Source organism: Dipodomys merriami, unplaced genomic scaffold (genome assembly GCF_024711535.1).
Source record: "Dipodomys merriami isolate MVZ:Mamm:240054 unplaced genomic scaffold, mDipMer1.0.p SCAF_17, whole genome shotgun sequence".
Taxonomy (NCBI): domain Eukaryota; kingdom Metazoa; phylum Chordata; class Mammalia; order Rodentia; family Heteromyidae; genus Dipodomys; species Dipodomys merriami.
Genome location: NW_027203048.1, coordinates 31,734,744 through 31,761,017, shown reverse-complemented (window position 1 = coordinate 31,761,017; position 26,274 = coordinate 31,734,744). Strand labels below are relative to the sequence as shown.

At 42.7% G+C, this 26,274-nt stretch overlaps 2 protein-coding genes across 5 annotated transcripts in view; one reads left to right on the top strand and one right to left on the bottom strand.

Moving 5' to 3' along the window:
- The window catches only part of Rtn4 (reticulon 4), a 57,577-nt gene extending 48,898 nt beyond the window's left edge, over positions 1-8,679 (top strand). For all 4 annotated transcript variants that reach the window (XM_070025633.1, XM_070025634.1, XM_070025636.1 and 1 more), the window contains 5 exons: positions 6,575-6,644; positions 7,097-7,143; positions 7,341-7,399; positions 7,696-7,759; positions 8,026-8,679. In XM_070025633.1, coding sequence (XP_069881734.1) covers positions 6,575-6,644; positions 7,097-7,143; positions 7,341-7,399; positions 7,696-7,738 — 219 coding nt within the window. In that variant the 3' untranslated portion in view covers positions 7,739-7,759; positions 8,026-8,679. The remainder of the gene's footprint in view (positions 1-6,574; positions 6,645-7,096; positions 7,144-7,340; positions 7,400-7,695; positions 7,760-8,025) is intronic.
- Positions 8,680-8,811: 132 nt separating this feature from the next.
- Eml6 (EMAP like 6) overlaps positions 8,812-26,274 on the bottom strand; it is a 251,333-nt gene continuing 233,870 nt past the window's right edge. Inside the window, exons 32-41 of the mRNA XM_070025631.1 lie at positions 24,514-24,722; positions 23,692-23,849; positions 22,946-23,060; positions 20,736-20,924; positions 18,880-19,052; positions 18,288-18,450; positions 15,639-15,742; positions 13,209-13,362; positions 12,708-12,808; positions 8,812-10,748 (exon numbers count right to left, since the gene is read on the bottom strand). Of these exons, the coding sequence (XP_069881732.1) occupies positions 10,724-10,748; positions 12,708-12,808; positions 13,209-13,362; positions 15,639-15,742; positions 18,288-18,450; positions 18,880-19,052; positions 20,736-20,924; positions 22,946-23,060; positions 23,692-23,849; positions 24,514-24,722 (1,391 nt within the window). The 3' untranslated portion in view covers positions 8,812-10,723. The remainder of the gene's footprint in view (positions 10,749-12,707; positions 12,809-13,208; positions 13,363-15,638; positions 15,743-18,287; positions 18,451-18,879; positions 19,053-20,735; positions 20,925-22,945; positions 23,061-23,691; positions 23,850-24,513; positions 24,723-26,274) is intronic.

The following is a 26,274-nucleotide window of genomic DNA, read 5'->3' as shown; positions in this document are numbered from 1 at the left end:
TTTTTGGTGGCTAATTGGAAATCAGAGTCTCACAAACTTTCCTACCTGGTCTGGATTTGAACTACCAATCCTCAGATCTCAGTCTCCTGAGTAGTTAGGATTACAAGCATGAGCCAGAGGTACCATCTAATCCTCCAATCCTCCTGTATATACCTCCCTTTCTGCTCTAGCACGCCTGCAAACCAAGTAGACTTTTTACCTGGGCTGGCCTTGAAGTGCAATCCTTCTGATCACTTCTGGAGCAGCTAGTCACACCCAACTTAATTTTAAACATTCTTGGTTTATTAATATTGGGATAGGGGAAGACTTGTCTTTTTGAGGAAGACAAATAGTTGGCTATTTTTAAAGGATGATTGATACTCGCAAACAAGAGAAGGAAACTTTTTTTCCTTTGGTTGTGGTTTTGGGAAGCCTAGAGCTCCAAGCTCATTTGGTGATTTCTCCAGATGGTAATTCATTTAGAGTTCCAAGTAAACAAGAGTTGCTTCCTCAAGTGAATCTGGTGGTAGGTCTCAAAGTGTGTTGAAGCAACAGAATAAGATAGAGTGTCTGTCTTTTTTGTCTCCATGCAAAGGTGTAGCTATGAAATCGTAGGTAACTAGGGTGCAGATGAAGGGCTTCCTTGATGAACTTTGTGATTCTACTGTGGGGGAATTTACTTAAACCTTTTCCTAATGGCATTGTATATTAGTAGGATAGGTTCTATCTCTTTGTTTTCCACTGAGTAGTATTCTGAACTCAATATTCTTGGCTTAAATATCTCTTTAAAAAGGGACATGGAAAACACCTATCCGGTTTGACTCTTTATAAAAATTATTATTTTATGCCAGAAGTGATGTTGCATCTCAGGACTCAGAAGCTGAAGGAGGATCACAAGTTCAAGGCCAACGTAGGCAACATAGTGAGACCCTGTGTAGGAAAAAAAATGATTGTTAAGAGTTTCTGTGCCTTGATTTTTAGGCAGGGACATGTTAATCCAGCAGCTTTTGTTTATATGGAGAACATTTTTAAAAGCAAATGATTTTCTTTCTGGGAGTAAATTACATATTATAGTTTTCTCTTTAGCTATAGCAACTGATAGAAGAAATTATATTCTCACCCTAAAGCAAGCAAAAATTTTTATTTTTCTCATTTTTATATTATTTGTTTTTTAAATTTAGAGAAATTTTGCTGATAAATAGCCCTGATCTCTTGAAATCCTAAATGAGTTTATGATTTTGTTTAAATATGACTGGATTGTACATTTTTTACCAGCTTTTTGTGTATGTGTGTGTGACAGTACTGGGGCTTGAACTAAGAGCCTAAGTACTGTCCCTTAGCTTTTTCTTCTCAAGGCTGGTGCTCTACCATTTATATCAAAGGTCTACTTCCAGCTTTTAACTGGCTAATTGGGAATGAATCCCTCAGATTTGTCTGCTAGGGCTGACTTCTAACCAGAGTTCTCAGATTTTTAGCCTCCTGAGTAGTGAAGGCATGAGCTACCAGTGCCCTGCATGAGAGATCTTGTTTTAAATGGTGGTTCTTGGACCTGGCTGTATGTTGGAATTACATAATGAACTTCTATAACTTTTACTGATGGCTAGGAAGGTAAGGAGTGGAAATTCCATCGTATGAAATTCTGAGTTAGTTTCTCTGGGATTATTATTACTTGGAAAATAACCATTTTTAGAAAGTAGTGGCATGAGCGGTGTACCTGTGACATGCAGCTAGCTACTCACAAGGCTGAGATCAAGAAGATCAAAGTCCCAGACCAGCCTGGACAGAAAAATCTGTTGAGATTCCATCTCGATGGAAAGGAGCTGGGCATGGGGGCATATACCTGTCATCCTAGCTATGGCAGGAAACAAAGCACAGAAGCAGCTGTGGTCTTAGGTGCTTATCCAGGTGGGAAGTGAGATCCTATCTAAAAAGTACACACAAAGGCTGAGAAGCATGTCTGATCAGAAGAGTGCCTGACCTGAGTTCCAGTGCTGCCCCCCAACCCCTCCACCCCCCCAAACCCCCCAAACTTGTGGCATTAAAATATAAACTCTGAGTTATAGCCTTAACTCCCTATTTTAAAAGAAAACTTACAGTGTAGACCCTCCTAGGAGCTTTGGGGCTAATCCAGGGAGGCTCCAAACTTTAGATAGTTGCTGCCTTTTAAGCTGGGCATGATATTGCATGCATATTGTCATAGCTACGTGGGTATAAGAAAGAAAAAGAAGAACCTACCTTTTGAAAGCTAAATACCCAGAAATGTTCTTGTAATTTCTTTTTTTTTTAAATTTAATTTTATTTTATTTGTGAACATACTGTACAGAGGAGTTACAATTACATGGGCAGGATAATGCGTACATTTCTTACCAAGCATTGCAGCCTCCTCCTTTGTTTACCCTTCACATCCCTTCCCAGCCTCCCCCCTCCCCCCCAATCCCAATCCTTCTCCTTCTCCCCCCCCCCCACCCCCCGCACCGACGTTGTAAGGCTCATTTTGGACATGACAACTTGTACTTCTCATTGTTGCAACAGGTCCACCTGTATCCTTAAACAACTGGTTTTTCCCCATCTCCTCCACAAGTTATACTGACATCAAATATAGTGAAAGCAGGGGTTATACTGTGGGGGAGGGACATACAAAGCAACAAAGATAATCTTATAAATGCGTTAGAAACACATGCATGAAAGAAAAAAACATTAAAATACATATCTAAGGGTTCTTGTAATTTCTTACTAGAGACTAAGACCAGGTGTTTTCAGCACAGGTATGTGTTTCCCTAATGGTGGCTTTGTGTAGATCTTATATGATAGTTCTCTAACTCTCAGTGAAAAGCTATTTGTAAGAAAATATTTAGCCATAGTTGCCTGATAGATAAAAATGAGTGGGAAAGAAAGACCTGAGTTCTAAAATAGCTGGCTCAAAAGAACATTAAGATCTAGCCCTCAGGCTCTGAGCAACTGTTAATATATGCATTCTGACAGTTTCCTGTCAGGTTTCTTTGGCTTATAGGAAAATGAGAAAGGATATGTAGAGTCTGCTAAAGTAATACTGAGTCAGAATGTTGTTTTTTTTTTAGAAAGGCAAGTAATTTTTAGTATTAAGGAGCATCATATTTCTGCAGAGGTCAGGTATGTGGCACCAGAAAACTTCAGTCCCCTGCTCCATACAAGTCAGGCTGACAAGAATGGCCGTAGCCTCTCGGTGTTTCTTAGTTCTTCATTAGACTTGGGCCCCTTTCCTTGGGTCATTATTATCCAAAGGAGAAATGAGTGTTGGTTTCCCACAGTTGATATATACTTGGCTATATTGTTGAGAAATATTTGTGGTTTAAAATGGTGCCTCCTAGTGTGTACCTGCACATTTGGGACAGACCCCCACCAATGATGGTTCCTCTGTAGGCAAAGTGGAGCAGAGCAGGTCCCCGAGTCAGATAAACCTGAGATCACTATGGCCTTTGATTTAAAAGCTTGCTAAATCAGTCTTGGGGTTCTCTTCTGTAGAGATAATGACAGTATTTAATTTGAAGGGGGGCTTGTTATAAGATTTATATGACCAATGTGTTTTACGAAGCACAGCAACTGCCACAGTAGTTTTTTTTTAAGTTCCTTGCTCTTGTTACTCTGTAATAGCTCCAGTAAGAGTACACTTGCCAGAGGGCAAAGTATTCCTTCTCTCGTCCCCCTTGTCTTGTGTTAATGTGCTCTTTGGAAACCCTTACCCTCAGATTTTTGCTTTGGGCCCACAAAGTGTTAAATTTTTTCCAAATGTAGCTATGATATTTAAAACTTCAGTGACAGCACATCAAAATGCAAGTTTCTAATTTCTTTCTAAAAATGGGAAAATTGGCAACATTGGCCTAGAATACTCACATGGCTACAGTGCAGGGAGCTGGGTTGTGGGTGCTGCGTTGAGAGAGAGAACGCTGTGTCAGATTGCCTTGGCGCTCATCCAGCTTTCTTGATGAATCTAAGTCACTATCTTGGCCCCAGGAACCTCAGAAGTTTCTTTCTATTTTTTTTTTAATTGGTCAGTTGTGGGGCTTGCACTTGGCCTGGGTGCTGTCCCTCAGATCTTCAGCTCAAGGCTAGCGCGCTATCATTTGAGCCATAGTGCCACTTCTGGTTTACTGATGGTTAATTGGAGATAAGAGTCTCATGGAATTCCCTGCCTCGGCTGGCTTTGAACCTCAGTCCTCAGATCTCAGCCTCCAGAGTAGCTAGGATTATAGGCATGAGCCACCAGCACCTGGCCTTTCTATTCCCTTTTGCCACTGTATAACCTGGCTTTTAAGAAGAGTGTCCTTGAAGAGTCGAGTAGCTTTTGAACTCTTTGGCTAGCCTGGTATGGACTCTTGCATTGCTCTCTCTATGGATTTGAAGTGCAGCCTTGTCAGTGACTATGACAACCAAATTAGGACTTAGTTTTAGCTTATATGTGCTATTGTTTGAATCCTATCAGAAGGTGAATATCTGTTGCTGAAGCAGTTTCTTCTAAAGTGTGGAAGGTTGGCTCTTATGAACTGTGATGGATGAAAATAGCTCTCTAGTTATGGTGTAAACTTGGTCAAGTGCCTAAGTTATATTTAGTTTCTGTAACAGGAGTCTGTAAAACTACATGACATCTCATCAGAGATTTTCTAAACCTTTCCATCCGTAACAGTGACTATAAGGACAGGGTAGCATTTTTAAAATTACTAATTTCAAGATGTCAATTGACAGATTGCCTGGCATTTTTCTAATTTGAATATTCGCTCATTTTTGTTGAAGGGGTGATAGTGTTGCTTACTGATAGTTGGTCATTTATGTAGAAGTAACACCATATTAATAGTGGCATTGTTAGTAGGCTTGTTACCTACTAAATAGATTGGAGTGATTGTTACTGAAAGGCTTTGAATTGGGAAGCAGAGTAATTGCTAACCACGATTAATGGAAATTCAGACTGACTTTGTGCTTATACAATGAATTCTTGACTGCCTTCCTCCCTCCCCTTCCCCCCTCTGTTTATCTACCCCTCTCCCTTTGGCCATGTACTTATTTCCTGGTGCTGATTTTGTTGGGCTTTGACCTAACCTTTCTAAAAGATAATTCTATTTGAGCTCTCCATGGGGTTTATTATGCCTCAGTTCATTCATTTGTAACCACTTGCATACCACCCCACTTGTTTACTTACAGCCTTATAGACACATCTATCTACCACAACTGAAGGAAACCATGCAACCTTTGTTTTTCTGAGACTGGCTCACTTAATACAATTTTTTACAAGTCTTTCCATTTCCTTACAAATGGTACAATATCACTTTCTAATCGATGATTACAATTCTATTGTGTGTATATACCACATTTTCTTAATCCATTCATCCATGTAAGTCTCTGGTTTTTATGCCAGGGATACCTACACTGGGAGAGTTTGGTCAGTTTATTTCAGTCATCAGCCCTGGAGGAAACAAGGAAGTCTAGTTTCTATAACATAATGCCTGGCAAGTTATTAAACTCTGGTGTTGCCAGGTGCTGGTGGCTCAACCTGTAATCCTAGCTACTGAGGCTACTAGGCTGAGGTTTGAGAATCACAATTTGAAGCCAGCCTTAGCAGACAAGTCCATGAGACTCATCGCCAAATAACCGCCAAAAAGCTGCAACTGGAGCTGTGGCTCAAATGGTAGAGTGCCAGCCTTGAGTGAAAAGTCTGAGTGAGAGTTGAGGCCCTGAGCTCAAGCCCCAGTCAGTCCTGGCACTGTAGCGCTCACACACACACACACACACACACACACACACACACACACACACACACACACACACACACACACACACACACACACACACACACACACACACACACACACACACACACACACACACACACACACACACACACACACACACACAGTTTAGTGTTTGTATATACTTTTGTAATTGTAACATCATGTCTGCACACACACACACACACACAGTTTAGTGTTTGTATATACTTTTGTAATTGTAACATCATGTCTGTCATAAGGTTAAGAGGATGCTATCTCTAGATTTGTAAAGAATGTAAAGTAGTGCCAGCATATACATATTTGTGTTTGTAAATAAAGACGGCAGTTGTTAGAAGAAAAAGAATATGGTCAGTTTTATTTAATAGGTATATGAAAGTTTGAGGAATCCTTGACTGTAGCCCTTAAACATTCGTTACTGGCTACTGCAAGATCCTTAAGGTGACTAAAGGTTACTTTAATTTTAATAGTTAATTCTCATATATACCTTTTTAGTGATCCCATGTAAAAGCTAAGTGGTATTAGAGCTATATGACTATTAGAGTTCTAATAAAAGGTAAAATGTACCTTTGGCATGTTTTCTGATCTCCAGGAAAACAAATCAACTACTTTGTATTGTTATTCAGAGAAAATGGATTAAATCTACTAGTTTTGTTAGGATTCTGAAATTCAAAATTGAGATGGTGATTTAGACCAAATGAAATATTATGTCACTTTACTGGGTTTTCAAGGGTTATGTCTCTAGTAGATTGGCATTTAGGAGTTTCCTTTTGTGGGAAAGCTTAATTGAACTAAATCTGACTTGGATTTGATTATTATAAACCATTGTTTGCTTACAGTTTGCAGTATTGATGTGGGTGTTCACCTATGTTGGTGCCTTGTTCAATGGTCTGACACTACTGATTTTAGGTAAGTCTACAAAACCATTTGAATAAAAATAAAGATTATGTGTAAAGAGCTTAGAGAGACTTGAGTGGAGAATATTCTTAGATTATGAGAGAAGTAGTTATAAATTTGAAGTTGAAATCTCTTCAAATAGCCAGTACTTGATTTGTTGAAATGCTACTGTAGTTCCAGAAAACTGTTCCACTTAATGGTGATAAACCAGAAAATGGTAACCTTACCTGATGGCACAATCATGTATCTCATTGGGGATGCCTGCACTGTATAAAACATGTGTGATGTGATGTGAGGCTCCTATAGCCTCAATCAGTTCATTCATTCCTCTGCAGTACCTTCACAGGTACTTCATCCAGGACTTATGTGTGTAAGTCTGTCTGGTTATCTTGGGCATTGCCAGTTCGAGTTTGTTTTTTCCTTAATCATACTGGTCTTTTAAAAAGTTGTGTATTTCTTTTCAGCTCTGATTTCACTCTTCAGTGTTCCTGTTATTTATGAACGGCATCAGGTAATTCTTTAACTGACTTAAGAAGACAGAGCTCACTCTTATGTAAGATTTACAAATGTATCAACACTAGTTCCTCAAATCTTATCAGTGAGAAATATGATATTCCTAAGCCTTTAATTTGTTAGCATATAATGATGCTTAATAAGAGCCTTTAGCTATAGTGATTTTCTAATAGCTCCTTTATTTTTTCGTTTCAGGCGCAGATAGATCATTGTCTAAGACTTGCAAATAAGAATGTTAAGGATACTATGGCTAAGTAAGTATAATGTTTAACTTACTAAGGATAGGGTGTACTGGGTTTTGAGCTAGTATAGCGTTTTCATATTATAGGCATAATGAGTATGGAATCTACATCGTGCCCTAAGCGTGACTTCAGAGTAGGCAAGATATTTTTTTTTTCCTTAAATCTGGGTCCTTATTTCAGTTGTTGCAGTTAAGCAGAAGTAGCAACCTTGTAATGTGGCAGCTCTAGGATTTTATTTCTTGAGCAGGCTAAATAATATACTAGTAGTTCTTGAAAATGACATTGTTTTCTTTCCTTTTCGTTTGTAGAATCCAAGCAAAAATCCCTGGATTGAAGCGCAAAGCTGAATGAAAAAGCCCCAAGCAATTAACAGTAGGAGTTCATCTTTAAAGGGGATATTCATTTGCTTACATGGGGGAGGGCCAGGGAAGAATGAAACCTTGACATCGCAGTGCAGTTTCACAGATCTTTATTTTTAGCAATGCACTGCTTGAGGAAAAGTTACCTGCTGTGTGTTCATCCTAAGTATTGTAAGCTGCTATGTATGGATTTAAATTGTAATTGTATTTGTTTCTCTTATGAAGGCGCTGGTGAAGGAAAAGTGATCTGAGCAAGCTGTGTATTACGTTTTGTTGCAGGTAGTCTTGCTGTATTTTGGGACGTAGCAGAGAAGGCGAAGCTGGAAACAAAACAACCCCTTTCACAGTTTGTGCACTGTGTATGGTCTGTGTAGATTGATGCAGATTTTCTGAAATGAAATGTTTAGACGAGATCATGCCACTAAAGCAGGAATGAAAAAGCTTGCCTTTCTGGTATGCTCTAGGTGTATTGTGAATTTTACTGTTATATGAATTGCCAATATAAGTAAATATAGATTATATATATCTATATCTATATATAGTGTTTCACAAAGCTTAGACCTTTACCTTCCAGTTGCCCCACAGTGCTTGACATTTCAGTCATTGGTTATACATGTCTAGTTCCAAAGCTTGTAAGCTTGAAAAAGAAAATATATTTCTAGGAGCACTACCATCTGTTTTCAACATGAAACATTGCCACACACATAGAACTTCATTGCAAAGACTTAACAGTAGTTAATTTTGTCACAGACTCTGAAATCTATGGACTGAATCTTAATGCTTCCAAAAATGTTGTTTGCAAATATCAAACATTGTTATGCAAGAAGTCAAATTGAAGACTTATACCTTTGTGGTTAAGTTGTACTGAACTAAATCTGTGGAATGCATTGTGAACTGTAAAAGCAAAGTATCAATAAAGCTTATAGACAAAAATGTGTGGGTTTTTTTGCTTCATGAAACTGCAGTAAACAAAAAATAAACATGGGTAGACGTTGCGTTAATTAGTGAGTGTTAATGTGTATTTTTAGAAAGGTTTTCAGCTCATGGAAATAAAGGTCAACCTTCTTATATAATCAAATTTATTTGACACATACCAAAATGTTTTAAATTTTTTTATACTTAAGATGACTGAAAATAAATTCATGCACCAATATTTTAACAGATAGTCGAATACAGTGCAGGATTTATTAACATACATAAAATTATGCCATATAAATGTTTACAAATGAGTCTTGACACACAGACACTATTGCTCTTTAAATATACTTGTACATATATATATTTGATTGATTCATTGTTCATCCACATGGTTATTTTAATGCAAGATCTAGTCAGTAGGAAAAGGTCAGTAGTACAATATAGGCCGACATGGTTGTCACTCAGCATCACCAGTCACATGATTACAGAAAACACAATTAGGACTGCACAGGGACTCTACTGTGGGCCCAACAACCTATTGGTGGATTAATGTAAGGCATTAATAAATTGGCATATAAAAATAACTTAATGAGTAATCTAATCCATTTAGAATGCTGAAGCACTTCTGTGGTAAATGTTAATCTATTTTTTTTAATTGAAAATGTTTCATTTCATTTCTCTAAATTTCCTGCAAATAGGCAGGAACTCAAGTTCCAGAATTTTTCGTGTACTGACTGGAAGGAGAAGTTGGTGTCTGTGCTCAGAGTCCCCTTTCCCCAACAACCTTCCTTTCAATGAATGCTGTCGATCCCTCCTACACTCAAGTGACTGGCTATGTGTGCGTGTGAACACGAACAGCTTCCTGTCCATATTATGCAAGTCACATGCCGTCCTACAACTAATTTTGAGGCAAAATTTTGCTTTACTAAATAGTCCTTGGATTAGGAATTTTTCTGCAGAAACTTTGCTTTCTTAAATCGGGACTTGCTAGCTATATAGTTCACCTGAAACAAACCACTGGAGTCAAGCCAGCCCCAATCTGGGTGTTAAACTGAGGTGTAGCATCAGGCCACTCCACTTACCACCACCATTTAAGATTTAACAAGGCAAATTAACTCAACCACTTGGACATAAGGAGGGTTTTTGTTTGTGTTCCTCTTCCCCTTTGTAGTAGTGGTTTTATTTGAGTTCTAGTTTAGATTTTGCATGTTTGGCACTAACACAATGAGTATCTGTTCAGTACCCCCCTGCTGAACTTAAGTTCCTTTGCTGCTCACCTTCCTTTCATCCACTGTTTCCCAAGCAGGTCACTGAGGTCGCTTAGAAAGCCTTGACATAAAGACAGGACACAGGTGACAGACTATGAATCTGCTAAAAGTCCTGTAGCCCTCCTCAGTTGGAAAGTTTTAGCACCATGTGTAGAAAGCAGATAATCTGGGAGGGGGGACAGCAGCCCACACCACTGGGAACTTGTCAAGGCACTTAATGGATATAAAATTGCAAATGAAACATTAAAAAATTAAGTTTCTCAACTTGTTTATACATGGCTCATTTGGTTTTGAAAGCTAAATGTGGAGGACAGGCTAGCCATACGTCTAGTACTTCGGTGCATTTGACTTAAGCTGTCTTGTTCAACTTATTTATAAAAATGAACATTCTGTATATAGAAACAGAATAGCACAACATCCTTGTAAAAGTTCTGATGCAAATTAAAAGCTACATATTGGTTAGAGTGACTGAGGCTTTAAATTTTGTCAGTGGGCTACGTCACCAGATAGCATTTCTTTGTCAGTGTCATTACTATGGGTAGTTTTTAAGTCTCAGGAACAGAGAGGCAAGCAGTGTTGACATTTTAGAACTTTACCTTCTCGGCATCATGGCCCTTAGAGTCCAGACTGTGAGAGCAGTCATACAACGTCACTAGCGTGTAGGGCTTGCAGGTCCTCACGGCCTGGAGCCATTCCCCAGCAGCTGGCGGTGCGAAGGCCGCTTGGCACTGCCTCTGCAGTTGCTGGATAGGAGTGGCAGCAGCGATTCAGAAGAGGTTTCTGGCTGGCATTTACAGACATCGCCACACAAATACACTGAAAAATTGGTATAATTGGTCAACTTGGCATAGCTGGACAGGATACTTAGGCCTTAACATTTTTACTCAAAACATACTTCAGGGATCTAGCCATTGATTCCTTTTGGGACAGGGTCTCACCGTGTAGTCCAATCTGGTTTTAGACTCTCGGTCCTCCGTGCATGCCTTTGTAAAAGTTATTTTTAATTTGTTTGGCTCTGTAAGCAGCTTAGTATCATGCTCAACGTAGTTGGTGAGGGCTTTTGGCAATGTGATTTCACACTTATCTCTTCTGTACTGTTGAAAAGTTTTTGTTTTTTTTAATCAATGCCACTTGAGTCAGAGAGTCCTTTTAAGTGTTTGTCATAGAGCCAGAGATCAGGGTATACTCCTGTGCTTACAAGGTCCTGCATTCTCATTCTCTCTCTCTCTCTCTCTCTCTCTCTCTCTCTCTCTCTCTCTCTCTCTGTCTCTGTGTCTCTCTCTGTCTCTCTCTCTCTGTCTCTCTCTCTCTGTCTCTCTCTCTCTGTCTCTCTCTCTCTTTCTCTCTCTGTCTTTCTCGCATGCATGTGCTGATCCTGGGGCTTAGTCCTAGGCCCAGGGCCTGGGCACTGTCCCTAAGATGCTTTTTTTGCTCAAGGTTAGAGCCCTTACTATGTGGATCACAGCTCCATTTCTGTCTTTGTTGACTAGTTTATTGGAGATAGTCTCATGACTTCCCTGGCTTGGCTGGCTTCAAACCACAATCCTCAGGTCTCAGATTCCTGAGCAGTTAGGATTATAGGCATTAGCCACCAGCACCTGACAAGCCTTGTTTTTAGGGTTACTCTAAGACCTGTATAGTGAACAGGAATCACTTGGTTTCTCCTGAACTGGAGTGACCAGCATTCAGGTTAGCTCTCAATGGGTGTTCACAGTGAACTCCTGTCAGCACTATCTCAAGGGTTATAAGTACTAACGATGCTGGCACTGTAAGCTAGATGAGTGCTCCAGGCAGGTCAGAAGCAAGCATTGTTGGTGCCATGTTCTACACAGTTTGTGGTGGAAAGTGGGTTGAAATATAAATGCCTTTCTTGTGGCCTAATTCTGACCACTAAAAGACATCAGTATGCACATATTTCCTCTTTATCACCTCTAAAGTTTTGTTTGTGCTAAATATAAACAAATAGTCATGGTAGGATAAAACCTTTGAGTTGCAGGTAGAGAAACTGCATGGATAGCATGGCCTTTACAATCTAAGAAATGTCCTTGGTGGAGGGTGGAGGGCAGGAAGAAAGCTGCCTGTTCTGAAACTTGGAAGAGGCTGGTGTCTGTGGACTGGATTGGTAGAGCGCCCTCCAACTGGCATCCCCAGTCATGCTTAATGCAGAACACACACCTGTGTCACTAAAATCAAAAGCCACCCCAGCCTGTCAGCTCCTCTACAGGTTTTGCTACTACTTAGCAATGGCCTATTTGCATTACCTCTCATCTGATCTCATGCCCGATTGCTTGTTTCTTAAGGTAAACAAGACTTAGTAGTATTTTTAATACTAAATTTTAAAAAATTTCTCTTGGCTGCTGGTGAATTACGCATTATACAGACATTAGATTGGCCTGAATTCTTAAGGGTACATGGATGAACTGCCACTCTAACATGATGATTCTCTGTGATGTTTGTGGACTGCCCAGAGTTCTACTGGAATCAGCCATCTTCTTACTACTTTTCGCCCTACAGAAACACTCATAGCTCAGAGCAACTGTCATGTGACCTTAAGCTTCTCACCAATCCTGAAACAGCTCTAGTGGGGCATAGGCCTATCAGAATTTGGATGGACTTTCCAGAAACTGAATAGTTTACACTTGGAAGTCCTTGCTTTCCACAGGACTCACATCAGCCCCTTCCTAAGGTCCTGGTACAGCAGCTTGACAGATAAAACACCTGAGGGAAAAAGGTGAGGGGAGGGAGGAGTCAAAACCACGTTAATCTGGTTAGTACCTGCAGTCATCTCCTCCAGTGCTGACCACATACTTGTCATCATAGGAGAACCGGATGTTCGTCACGTGCGCGGAGTGACCAAAGTAACGCTTATGTTTGGCCTGTGAGGAAAAATGGAGACAGCTGAGAGACTGTATTCTTCCCAGTAGCCACAGAACCCTTTAGAGGACTCAGGTCCCTGCCACTGAGAACCACATTCCATCTGTGGCAAGGGGTGGGGGAGAAGAGGAAGGAGTTATACCTATTTGGTCTGGACTAAACTGTTAGCCAGCTTTTGTTGGCTTTCCTGCCTCATTCTTACCATGTGTGTGGCCTGCCCATGCACCCGCCAGCCTCCTTTCTGCCAGCGTTTAGGGCTGACCCTCCAGAAGTTAATGAAAAACTTGGTCAATACCAAACCTCCACAAGAGATCCCTGTTACCTAGAGGGCCATCTAGATGTGACCACTATCCCACAGACGACAGAAGAGGCAGTGAACAGGGATTGCCCAGGTAGACTCACAAATTTTTCTGTGCATGGAAAATCAAAGAGCTTCACCAGCCCAAAATCATCTCCTGTGACGATGTTCAGGCCAGCATGGGTCACACATGCGCAGTTGACATCAGCTTTGTCTGCATTTCGAGGCCAAATTCCAATGACTTCATCTCCCAGGATGCTGTTCCAACAGGGAGAGGTATTAGCAAGAAGCCATGTGACAGCAGTTTCCTGGGGTCAGCCATCCCCTCCCAGGAATAAGAGGGAGAGGGATATTTTGCATGATGAGTATGGTCAGGTGACTTTTCGATCATGAAAGCATCCATCCCCCTTTTCCTCTGTGTACTTAGACTAGCCCCTACCATTCTACCTCAGTCCCCGATAACTCCAGAAACAAAAGTTCTCCCACCTCTGATTCTTAGTCTTCCCTATAATCTTGAGCATGTATATGGTGGATGTGGGGAGGCTCCTTCACATTCAAAGGTTGGATGGTCTCCTGTCCCTTGCTTTGGCCAAGGGCATTGTCTCTTATCTTGCTAAACAACAGTTCTAGCCCTCCATTCCCTTCTTCTAGTGACTAGAGATTTTATTGTCCACCTGGGCTTGTTCAAGAGATAAAAGGTGGTTTGTCTTTGAATTGCTGAATGGGATTGCAGACTAAACATAGTCATGATAACATAAAAAGAGGGTCTTTACCAATGGAACAGAATAGAAGATCCAGAAATAAATCCACAGGCCTACAGCCAGCTGATATTCGACAAAGGAGCCAAAGACATACAATGGAAGAAACACAGCCTCTTCAACCGCTGGTGCTGGGAAAACTGGGCAGCCACATGCAGAAAACTAAAAGTGGACACCAGCCTATCACCATGCACCAACATCAACTCAAAATGGATTAAAGACCTTAACATTAAACCTGAATCTCTGAAACTACTGCAGGACAGAGTAGGAGAGACACTTGAACTAATAGGCACAGGAAGGAACTTCCTGAACAGAGTCCCAGGGTCACAACAAGTTGGAGAGAGACTCGACAAATGGGACTACCTTAAAATAAAAAGCTTCTGCACAGATAAAGCTATCGCTACCAAGCTAGAAAGACAACCAACTAATTGGGAAAAAATATTTACCAGCAATATATCAGACAAGGGGTTAACATCCTGTATATACAGGGAACTCAAGAAACTAATCCCTCCCAAACCTAACAAACCAATTACTAAATGGGCAAGGGAACTAAAGAGGGACTTCTCAAATGAAGAAATAAAAATGGCAAAGAAACACATGAGGAAATGTTCATCATCCCTGGTGGTGAAGGAAATGCAAATAAAGACAACCCTGAGATACCACCTTACCCCAGTCAGAATGTCCCACATCCACAAATCAGCCAACGACAAATGCTGGAGGGGATGTGGAGAACGAGGAACGCTATTACACTGCTGGTGGGAATGTACACTCATACAACCACTTTGGAAAGCAGTCTGGAGGGTCCTTAGAAAGCTAAAGATTGACCTCCCTTACGACCCAGTCATACCACTTCTAGGCATCTACCCTGAACAACAGGAACCAATATACAAGGACACATGCACCTCCATGTTTATTGCAGCACTGTTCGCAATAGCTAGGATATGGAAACAACCTAGATGCCTCACCACAGATGAATGGATCCAAAAATTGTGGTATCTATACACAATGGAATATTATGCAGCCATTAGAAATGACAAAATAATGGCATTTGCAGGGAAATGGATGGAGCTAGAAGGAATCATGTTGAGCTAGGTAAGCCAAGAACGAAGAGACAAACAGTACATGGTCTCCCTGATAAGTGGATGATAAATCCAAAATGTTAGATGATATGACAAAACTAACAGGACTTAAGAAACAAAGAACTCCCACTCATCTGGTTGAACCACTACCAAATATCCCCATGCTGCTGATCATATATATGGTATATAACATGTGAGCACTGTTATATATTACAGACTGTGATAGACAATTTGCTCCAGGAAAGTTAGAATGAACTTGTGTCTTTAAATGAGCATCATTTTTCCACAATACTGTGAATTTCCAGAAATTAAGTAATCACTTAATCACAATCAAAAAAAAAAAAAAAAGAAGAACCTTGGGGAAGGGAGGGAGGGAGGGGATGGTAGGGGGAAAACAATGGAGGGGGTAACAATGTTCAAGAGGAAGTGTACTCATTACCTCACTCATGTAACTGTAACCCTCTGTATGGTATCTTTACAATAAAAAAATTTAAAAAAAAAAGAGGGTCTTTAATTCCCAAGGCCTGGTCAGATCAAGTCATTGGTCTAACCAGAGCCAAGAAGCCTCCTACTCTCATCCCCAGGAGAAAAAGACGGTGCCACCTCTGAGCTTTTCTGATACTGGCTGTCACGAACTTAGAACCTGGGACAAGACTCCTTTGTGACTTTTTCCTCACGAAGTCCTTTCTCCAGTCACCTTGTCCAGGAAGCCCAGGTGATCTTCTCAATGACCATGGCTTCGGTTACCTGCTTCCCCAAGGGGACCTCATGTACCTGGCGCTTATAAGCTCCTGTTGACACCTACGAAATGGAAAGGAATCCAAGCTCATGAACTCCGTCGGGAAGTGTTGGAAACACAGATTGTCAAGCCCTACTTCAGACATATGAAATTATATTGTGAGGGTGGGACCCAGCAATCTTTGTCTTAACCAAGCTTTCAGATAATTCTGAAACTGGAATCCCTGTTCTGGGCAAACCGAGAACCTGTGGTGCAGAGGGAAGGCACGTTTTCTCATGGACAGCTGCTGCTGAAGATAATTTTTAAAATGTCTCCTACTTGCTTCTCTAGGGGCGTTCTGGCATCAGGGACATCTGTCTGCAAAAGGCCACTGCCAAACTATGGCGTTAGTCCCTTCTCTCCAGGAGGTGCCTCTATCCCCGGCCACTCAGGCTTTTCTGCTGTTCAAGGAATGAGGCTAAAGTCTTTACCACCTTGGGTTTCATGCAGATGGCTGGGACAGTGTTCCCACCCCTCTGTGAGCTAGCTCTCACACATCCTACAGACCTCAACTTAAATATCACTTGCTCAGAGAGGAAGCAAATCTAAATTCAGCTCCTTGTGAAATGCTCCTTGGCACCCTGTACTTTGCCTTTTCAGCCCACAATCACAATCTGTAATTATATGTATACTTGGTGATTGTTTAATGTTTATCTTCTCTATGACAGAGCAAGCTCCAGGAGGAGTCAAGAACCAAGCAAATTTTGTTCATCTAAAAGCCTATCTAACAGAGTGTCTGGCTTAGTAAATACTCGATAAGTGAATGAATGAAATCCTTTCTCCCTTTATAACGATTATCCAAGTGAAGCTGGAGAAATCTTTGTTTTTAGCTGTCTAATCCCAAGGGTGGGGACCTTTTCTAATCCCACCTCACTGGTCAACTGTCTTGGGACCCAGTGATGAGCTCTCGTTCCAGGTCCACTGTCTGGAGTCCAAATCCCAAGTGTGGAGGAGCCACACTGCCCAGAAGAATTTGGAAGAGAAGTAAACATCAGAAGCACCATGGCTTGGTGCAAGCCCATAGAACTAGAAACTAGGAAACTTTGAAGGGGAGGCTAGAAATGACAAGGGCATGCATTTCTGGCTGCCTTTTGTTTTTCTTTTGTTGGTCATAGAGCTTGAACTCTGGGCCTGGGCACTGTCCCTGAGCTGCTTTGTGCTCAAGGCTAGTGTTCTACCACTTGAGCCACAGCTCTACTTCCAGTGTTTGAGTGGTTAATTGGAGATAAGACTGTCATGGGGACTTTTCTGCCCAGGTTGGCTTTGAACCACAATCTTCAGCCTCTTGAGTAACTAGGATTACAGATATGAGCCAGTATTCCTTTTTTTTTTTTTTTTTTGGTCAGTCACGGGGCCTGAACTCTGGGCCTGGGCCTGGATGCTGTTCCTCAGCTCTTCAGCTCAAAGCTAACGCTCCATGACTTGAGCCACAGTGCCACTTCTGGCTTTTTTTTTCTGCCTATGTGGTACTGAGGAATTGAACCAAGGGTCTCATGCATATAAGGCAAGCATTCTACCACTGAGCCACCTTCCCAGCCCTGCTTTTTGTTTTTTAATGGAATAATTGTAGTATTACTTCCAGGTTCATAATTTGTTGTACAAATTGAGTATTCCATGATGAGTTGACATTACATTCTCCAGGCTTAGGAACTTAACAGATGAGATCAGACATTTAGAATCCATTTATATTGCTTTCACCACTGGCGTCTTGTTAAGCATTAAAAGTATATGACAAGCAAAGCAACGCCTCCATATGTAGCCAGTACACAATTCCTTCTACCTGTTAAAGTATAAGAGTTGATATACTTCTTTTGTCATGGGGCTTGAACTCTGGGCCTGAGCGCTATCCCTCAGCTCTTCAGCTCAAGGCTAGCGCTCTACCACTTGAGCTACAGCGCCACTTCCAGTTTCCTGGTGGTTTATTGGAGATAAGAGTTTCACAGAGTTTACTGCCCGGGCTAGCTTTGAACTGCAATCCTCAGATCTCAGCCTCCTGAGTAGCTAGGATTACAGGTGTGAGCCACCGGCGCCTGGCTGAGAGTTGAAATACTTCTTAGTGAACTGGAATTGGACATCACTTTCTGCACCTGCCACAATGTCAACCTTTGCCAAAGTCACAAAGTCCATGGCCACTGTTTTTCAGAGAAGCTTTTAGTATGTTTTATTCTTATTTATTTCTACTTTTTAAGATTCTCTAAGCCGGGCTGGGAAGGTGGCTCAGTGGTAGAGCGCTTGCCTTGCATGCATGGGGCCTTGGGTTTGATTCCTCAGCACCACATAAGCAGAAAAAACTGGAAGTAGCACAGTGGCTCAAGTGGTAGAGCACTAGCCTTGAGCTGAAAAGCTGAGGGACAGCGCCCAGGCCCAGAGTTCAGGCCCACGTCCGACCAAAAAAAAAAAAGGATTCTCTAAGCCTTGTTCAATGCTTATTAATGTAGGAGAAAAGTAAGTATACTTCAAGATTTTCGGTGATGAGTAAATTAGCACATAGTCAGCACTCAACTAAAGTAACCCATTGTATTGCTGCTATCATGGGTTGCCCTCTATATAAGTAAATGGAAATCATACCTGAATGTATTTGCTATCTGCAGAAAAATCCATGTGAATGACAAAGCTTGGGATATCTTTGCAGTACCCAATGCGGTTCAGACTTGTGCCCTGAGTGAGGTCATAGAAGTCAACTGTGTGCTCCGAAGAACCAACAGCTAAGAATCGGTTGTCTGGGCTGATTCTAGAAAGAGCAGTCCAAGAATATGATCCATGAGAAGGTTTCTTGGGGCTGCCATGCCCCCAAACAATGACCCGTTGCATCCTAGCATGACTCAAATGGAGTTCAACAACCACTCTGGAACAAATCCCACAAAAGGAAATTGTGTGTGTGTGTGTGTATATGTGTGTGTGTGTGTTTGTGTGTGTGTGTGTGTGTGTGTGAGTGTGTGAGTGATTCTGCAGTGTGACATCTTACAAGTAATTTTCATCACTCGTGGAAATTCGCAGTCAGATCGGACAGTGAATGTGTGAAGTGGCAGATCCTTGTGTGGCTGACTTGTGTAGGCTATCCTGACACAACCAAGTTCTTTAATGTAGCGTGGACCTTCTGAAAGGGCACCTCATTTGTGAGAGTGCAGCCTTTCTCTGCTCAGACCCCTGGCAGAAGTACCTGATATCTTGGATGGCAGATTTCCGGTCCCGTTTTTTCCCCCACACTTTCAGGCTGTTCACCAACAAGATGACAAACTCTCCATTCTTCATACCAATGGCCACCATCTCCCCATCAGGGCTGTAGGCTGCACAACTGGCTGCATGGCCCAGGTTCACCTTGTTTAGCAGTTTCTACATTAATATTAAAATAAAAGAAAGCCACTTGAAAGCTGGGCACTAGTGGCTCAGCAGGCTGTAATCCTGGCTATTCAGCCGGCTGAGAGCTGAGGTTTGAAGCCAGTTGAGGTAGGAAAGCCTGAGACTCTCCTAGCTTTGGTTGCACAAAGGCAAAAGTAGATCTGTGGCTCACATGGTATAGGGCCGGCTTTGAGCAAAAAACAAAAGTGTGAGACAGTGCCCAGACCCTGAGCTCCAGCCCCAGTACTGGCATACACACAAAAAGTCACCTGAGCCCTGGCCTTGCCAGGCTGTAGGAGAATCCTGCACCAGGCTAGAAAGGTCAGGCTGCTTCTCAGCCATCACAGGCCACCTCTTTCTGGCCTCTGGTACACACCCCTGAGCAGCTGAGGTGGGCAGGATGTTTGACTAGAAAAGCCGGGGGGGACAGCATGCTTTCGGACAGGATTTGGCAGACTTCCTCCACTGTAAATGGTTGACTGTGAGCCATATGGTTTTAGCCGTAACTACTCAACTGTGCTTTGCAGCATGAATATACAATATATAACAAATGGCATGGCTTCCTTGAAGAAATGGGATGCAAGTCAGACCTGGCCTGGGGACTGTACATTGCTCACTTGATGCTTAGTGGGAAAAGAGTGAGCTTCACCATCCTCTAGCTCAAACCCCGAGTCTTCACTCATACTAGTTGGGCATGTTGGATTAACCTCCCAGTTATCCTCTTATAAAGAAGCCATGTTATCACTGGCCTTGGAAGGTTATGGTAAAAATCAGGAATAGTATACATAAAGTCTTCAGTGATGCCTAATGAATAGAATAATCTGAAGAGTAAGTTAGGAGTGTAACAATCACAGTAAAGTTTTTGTGTATCTATTTAAAATATGACAGAAACATTTCCTAGCCATGTGGAAATAAAAATGTTTTCATTAGAACTTCAGTACTTGCTTTTGACTGGATAAGATTTGGTAACTCTCCTTTTCCTGGATGATTCCTTCCTGTTTTACATTTTTACCCCAGATGAACTTTAAAATGGTTTTCCCAAGCTCTAAGAGAAATCTTAGAATTTTGATGGGAACTCATTAGCCTACGTGGGAACATGTGACATTTAAAAACATCCTTAGGCTGGGTGCTGGTGACTCACACCTGTAATCCTAGCTACTCAGGAGGCTGAGATCTGAGGATTGAGGTTCAAAGCCAGCCCTGGCAAGAAAGTCCGTGAAACTCTAATCTCTAATAAACCACCAGAAAACCGGAAGTGGAGCTGTGGCTCAAGTGGTAGAGTGCTAGCCTTGAGCTGAAGAGCTGAGGGACAGCACTCAGACCCAGAGTTCAAGCCCCACGACCGACAAAAACAACAACAACAACAACAACAACAAAAATCCTTAGTCTTCCCATGCAGGTAATATAAGCTTTGCCTTTAATTTTTTTAGGTTTATGGGTGCTTTCATAACAAGAGAATAATCATACTGAGATTCTACCTGGGTTATCAAGGTCTATAGATGGATATACAGCTAAAACATATTTAGAGCTCGAAATGGCATTTCTTTTATCATTAGGCTTTCTAACATGATTGCTTGTGGCTGACTGCTGATCCAGCCTGTTCCCTCTCTCCCACCTCTGGCTTTTCTTGGCTCCTGCTGCTGTGGACATCCAAGCTAGGCAGAGTGTGACCCTCACCTTGTCAGCCAGGTCCCAGATCCGGGCCGTGCCATCATTGCTGGCGGAGATGAAGATGTCTTTAGAGGGGTGCGTAGCCAGTCCCCAGATCTCCCCCTCCATGTGTCCATCAATCAGGATGTTGGAAGCAGCATTTTTTTCTCCAACTTCGATTATTTCTCCATCTTTGGTTCCCACTAAAATTTTTCCCTGTTGCAATCAAAACACTATTAGAAAAGTGGTCCCACTCATGTCAGGCATCTAGAATAGACAGATTCAGATGACAGAAAAAAGAAGGGTTGTCCTCAGGAGCTGGAGGGAAGCTGAAGGACAGTGAGCATTCACTGGGAACAGAATCATTAGACAAGTGGATGGGCAGATGGATGAGGTGATGGCTATATGATGGAAGTGAGCTTGGAGGGTTACTAGCTGTAGAGCACCTGCTTACCAAGTGAGAGACCCTCAGCTCAAACCCTCGTACCACCAAAAACAAGTGAAAATGATGAGTCTTATGTTGACGCATATTTTGCAACTATTAAAAAGATGGATTTTTAAAAATCACTATTAAAGGCTAGGCAATTGGTGGCTCACATCTGCAACTTCAGCTATTTAGGAGGCTGAGATCTGAGGATCACAGTTCAAAGCCAGCCTAGGCAGGAAAGTTCATGAGATTCTTATCTCTAATTGACCACCAAAAAATTGGAAGTGGCACTGTAGCTCCAAATAGTAGAGCCCAAGCTTTGAGGGAAAAAGCTCAGGGACCATGCTCAGGCCTGAGTTCAAGCCCCACAATGATCACTACCACCACCACCACCACCACCACCACCACCACCACCATCACCATCACTACCAACAACAACAACAACAAAAAATCACTGTTAGAAAAACTTGGGAAAGCGGCTTTGCTGGGTTGGTACAGGAAGAGTTGAGACAGAAAGGGAAGGGCATTTTTGCTTTGTCTTTTTTTCTGTCAACTACCTATGGTAGGAACTTGAGCATAGAGTCCCACATCAGCCAGGCCCTTGCTAGAACCTTCCACAGAGACTTCATGCTCCTTATAGAACTTCTGTTCCTGCAAAGCTCAAACTCCTAGTAAGTTCTTCCTTCCATTCAACTGGACCTCTTTCCTAGCAATTGCCAGGTTCCGGGCCTGGTACTTCATCTTCATAATCATGCTTCCAGATGAGTGATATTTATTATTTAAAACTAAATTCACAATTTTGAAATATGTGGACTCCAAATCAGGCTTGCTTTTCTTGCAGAGACCAACTAGAAAGTAAATTCTTAGGTTGATACCAATTCAAAAATAAACACAGTACTAAATGAAGATGAAGAGATTTGTTTTCAAGGACATCAAATCCCTTTGAGGAATTTTTAAAAAGCAAAGAAGAGAGTTGGGCACTGGTGGCTCATGCTTATAATCCTAGCTACTCAGAAGGCTGAGATATGAGGATCGTAGTTTGAAGCCAGATACATTAATAAAGTCTGTGAGATTCTTATCTCTCATTAACCACCAAAAAAGTTGGAAGTGGTGCTGTGGCTCAAGTAGTAAAGTGTTAGTCTTGAGCAAAATGAAGCCCAAGCTCTGAGTTCAAGCCCCAGGACCAGGGGTAGGGGAGAGGAGGAAAACACAGGTTGAGGCAATACTCATGAGATTTTGAATTGGCAGCTCAATTGTTTTTGCTACACAGCCAAAGTGAGAGTTGAAAACCAATGGTCTTGAAGCCAGTTTGGTGGCCCTTATTTTCCCCCTACCGGCTTTATAACCTTAAACATAGCAAACTATTATCTCTCAGCTTATAAGAATATTATCTATGAGCTTCATCAGACATAGAACCACATACCTGTAATCTAAGCACTTGAAAAGTTGAGGCAGGAGGATCATGAATTAGAGACTGGCCTGGGTTACATAGCAAATAATAATAACAGCTACTGTTTCCTGATCCACTGCCATCAGGCGAAGGGAAAGGTACTGCCATGTATAGTGTGTATAGTTCTCACAACAACACGCCTGACTTGGGTGCTGGATACAGACAGCTCAAAAAACATGCTGAGGGTCCCATAGCCAGCTCATCCTGGGGAATCAGTTGACACAGGTCTGTCTGTCTACCCCTGCACTGAGGCTTGAAACATACGGAAAGTGGCGGGCTGAGAAGGTAGGAAAGACTCATCAAGACTCCCTGGCCATCCTTGCCCCAGGCCCAGCAGCTTGGGGAAGAGCAGCCGCTGACCTTGCCTCGGCACACGGAGCGCACGCACTCCACCAACTGCCCAGTCTCCAGCTGGAAGGCCCGGCAGCGCTTCATCTCCTGGTCCCACAGCTTTACAGCACCTCCTTCTTTGGTCCTAAACAACCAAGCAGACAATATAAAGAAGCACTCAGCCTGGTGTCTTTGTCTTCAGACTTTCCCTCCCTCTCCCCCTCATCCAGTCCCCAATGTTCATGGCCACCTGGGTCCATAGACCCTCCAGGGTGGCCTCTTTCAAAGGCCCTGGCAATCCACTGTCACCACCTTGACCTTGCAGATTTCCTAAAGAGTCTTCAAATGCCACGATCTTTGGAAGAAAGAAAGTAGGCTCTGTAAAGTCAACAGTCAACTCTGTTTTCACTAGGCTACTATCAGAATACTTCGGTCTTCATGTGTTACTGTCTTCTCCCACTGAATTTCTGTTTCCTTTTCCTTCTTTCTTTCCCCCAAAGAGCTACTAAGGGTAGCATTTAGAACAGCAAAATCACCCTGGTTTATTAAAGAATATCTTTCATGGATTTTTTAAACGATAGCAGCCCCTGGTCTCCATCTGTGCCTGCCTCTTTCTCGGGATGTTTTTGGCCCTCCTCGAGAGACAGCATGCTGAACTGCCTAACACAGAAAAAGAGGAGAAGGCAGGCTTCATCTCCCGGGGCGAGGGTATGTCTGCCTGTGTCTCCCAAGCCAACGACAGAAGATGAGTTGTTGGCAGGGGGGCTTGCACTTACGGCCGCTCCTTGCCACCAGTCACGATGAGGCCATCCCGGAGGGTGGTGTACATTGTGAACACGGGGCCTGTGTGAGCCTTGGCAACCAGCCGGATGAGGAAGTGGTCCTTCCACACGTACACATCTCCATTGATGGCACCCGTGAAAGTGAGGTTGTTCTGCAAACAAAGGGGCATCTTCAGTACCAGACTACATAGTCCATCTCATCTGTGCATTAAGCCAGCAGCCGAATTCACAGAGAAATCATGAACAGGGCGAGAGACGGATCACCTGGCTGACATTCACTCTTGGCCTAGTTGGTCTGGGCAATTTACTTCCCCATGCACAGCAGCTTTTATCAGGAAGAGTCTTGGGTGACGGCCAGGCACTGGGTGGCTCTGGCCTGAGGAAACTTTCCTGGAGCTCAGCTCAGAAGTCAATAAATCCATCCCAGGAGGACCAAGAGCTGACTGTGCTCCGAATGTCCCCAAGAAGGCTTTGGCTGGCCAAAGGGTGGCAACCAGCGGGGGGCGGATTTATGAAACAAGAAAGCTTCAGAGGACAAGCACCGAGGTCCTCATGGTAGCATTTGTTCCCAGTGTGTTCAGGGGTTGCTTAGCCTAAGGCCGCGAGAGGCTTGCGGGCCCAGGTGGGCCTCTGGACTCACTGAGAGGCAGAGAGAAATGTAGTGTAGAAAGGGAATGCCATTGCTAAGCATGCAGTAGTGGAGAGGGGGTGAAATGGCTTTCCCCTGGGTTTTCAGCTTCTTGGTCAAGCTCCTTCCTGCCCACCCATGCCTGGGGTCCAGGGGTTCCCTGTGAGGAAGTATCTGCTGGAACTCACAGCACCAAAGGCCACGGACAGCATCGTCTGCATCTTGGCAGCCTCCATGGAGCCGATAACTCCTTTCTTGTAAAGCAGGGCACTGCCTGCCAGGGTCCAGAACTTCATGTGTTTCACCCCAACGGATACAAATTGGGTGTCTGAGTCTGGGCGGAATTCTACCACAAATATGCGTTCCAGGTGACCCCCTCGGCTGGCAACCTTGGCACCTGTGAGGGTGACAGCATCCGGTGAGGTTGGCGCTCCGCCCGCTGCCTGAGCCAGGGCAGAAAGCTACCTTCCACGCTACCCTCCGTTCCCTTTAATTATCACGCACAACATCCTGTCCCCAGACCCTACTCTAAGTGTTTCCACAAGGGCCGGTGCTGGCAATAGAACCCTACCCAGGGTCACGAAAGGCTGGCCCATGAGCTACAAGCTTCTGGATCTGAGGAGGAGACAAAATGACTGGGATGTACACATTCATCTTCCAGCCAGCGTCAGAAGGCCAACCCCCCGCCCCCCACCCGTGACACCTTTCATTTTCTTATTTCTTCCCAAGTGTCTCTGTACTTATTTTCTAAAAAGAAAGAAAAATCACCATACACCACATTCCTTTTTATTTTGTAGGTTTTAGAGTTAAAACGTTTGCCTCTTATTTTTAATTACTAGCAGTTTTTCATATACATTGTTGAAGGTCTCCTGAGTTTTATTTAACCTCTGTCTTAACTCTGCTATTTACTTACAGAATATCTTTGGTCCAGTTGGTTAACTCCTGTGTGTCTCATTTCCCTTACCTGGATTGGGAAGCATATGAATTCCTATTTTGTAAGTAGGTGTGAGATGAAGAGAATTGACATGAGACTCTTGGGACAAGTTTTGAAAACTACTTTTCTGCAAGTGTTAATGCACACTGTCATTCTTTAGCTCTTTCTAAAACCTCTTGATTTCTATTTTCATTTTGCTTGTATTTTGAAACTGTCTCTCTTTGTGTGCATGTTGTGTGTATGTGTTGGTCATGGGGCTTGAACTCGGGGCCCGGGCACTGTCCATGAGCTCTTTTTTGCTGAAGGCTAGAGCTCTACCAGTTTGAGCCAAAGCATCACTTCCAGTTTTCTGGTGGTTAATTAGACATAAGAGTCTCATAGACGTTCTTGCTCAGGCTGGCTTCAAACTGTGATCCTCAGATCTCAGTCTCCTGAGTAGCTAGGATTACAGTTGTGAGCCACCAGTGCCTGGCTGCTTTTTTTATGCTGCTATTTTAAAGCCTTTAAAAAATAATTAATCTTCTTTATTTTTAAATTATTTTAAAAATTATCTTTAAAGAGTTATACAAAGGTAGTGTCATGGTTTATGAATACAATATATCTTTTTTTCTTTTGTTGGTTGTGGGCTTGAGCACCGTCCCTGAGCTCTTCAGCTCAAGGCTAGTGCTCTAACACTTGAGCCACTTCTGGGTTTCTGGTGGTTAACTGGAGATAAGAGTCTCATGGACTTTCCTGCCCCGGCTGACTTTGAACTGTGATCCTCAGATCTCAGCCTCCTGAGTAGCTAGGATTACAGGTGTGAGCCACTGGCGCCTGGCCAATATAGCTTAATCAGTAGCACCCTTTCAACTTTCTCACCCCCCTCTGACCCACCCCTTCCCTTACTTTTCTTAATTTTCTTCATTTACCTTTTCATCTATCTCTCTCTCCTTGGCCCTGACTCCTATCTTGGATGTATCCATTTCCTGGTGTTGATTTTCTTGGGCTTTGACCTAATCTTTCCAAGAGATTATAC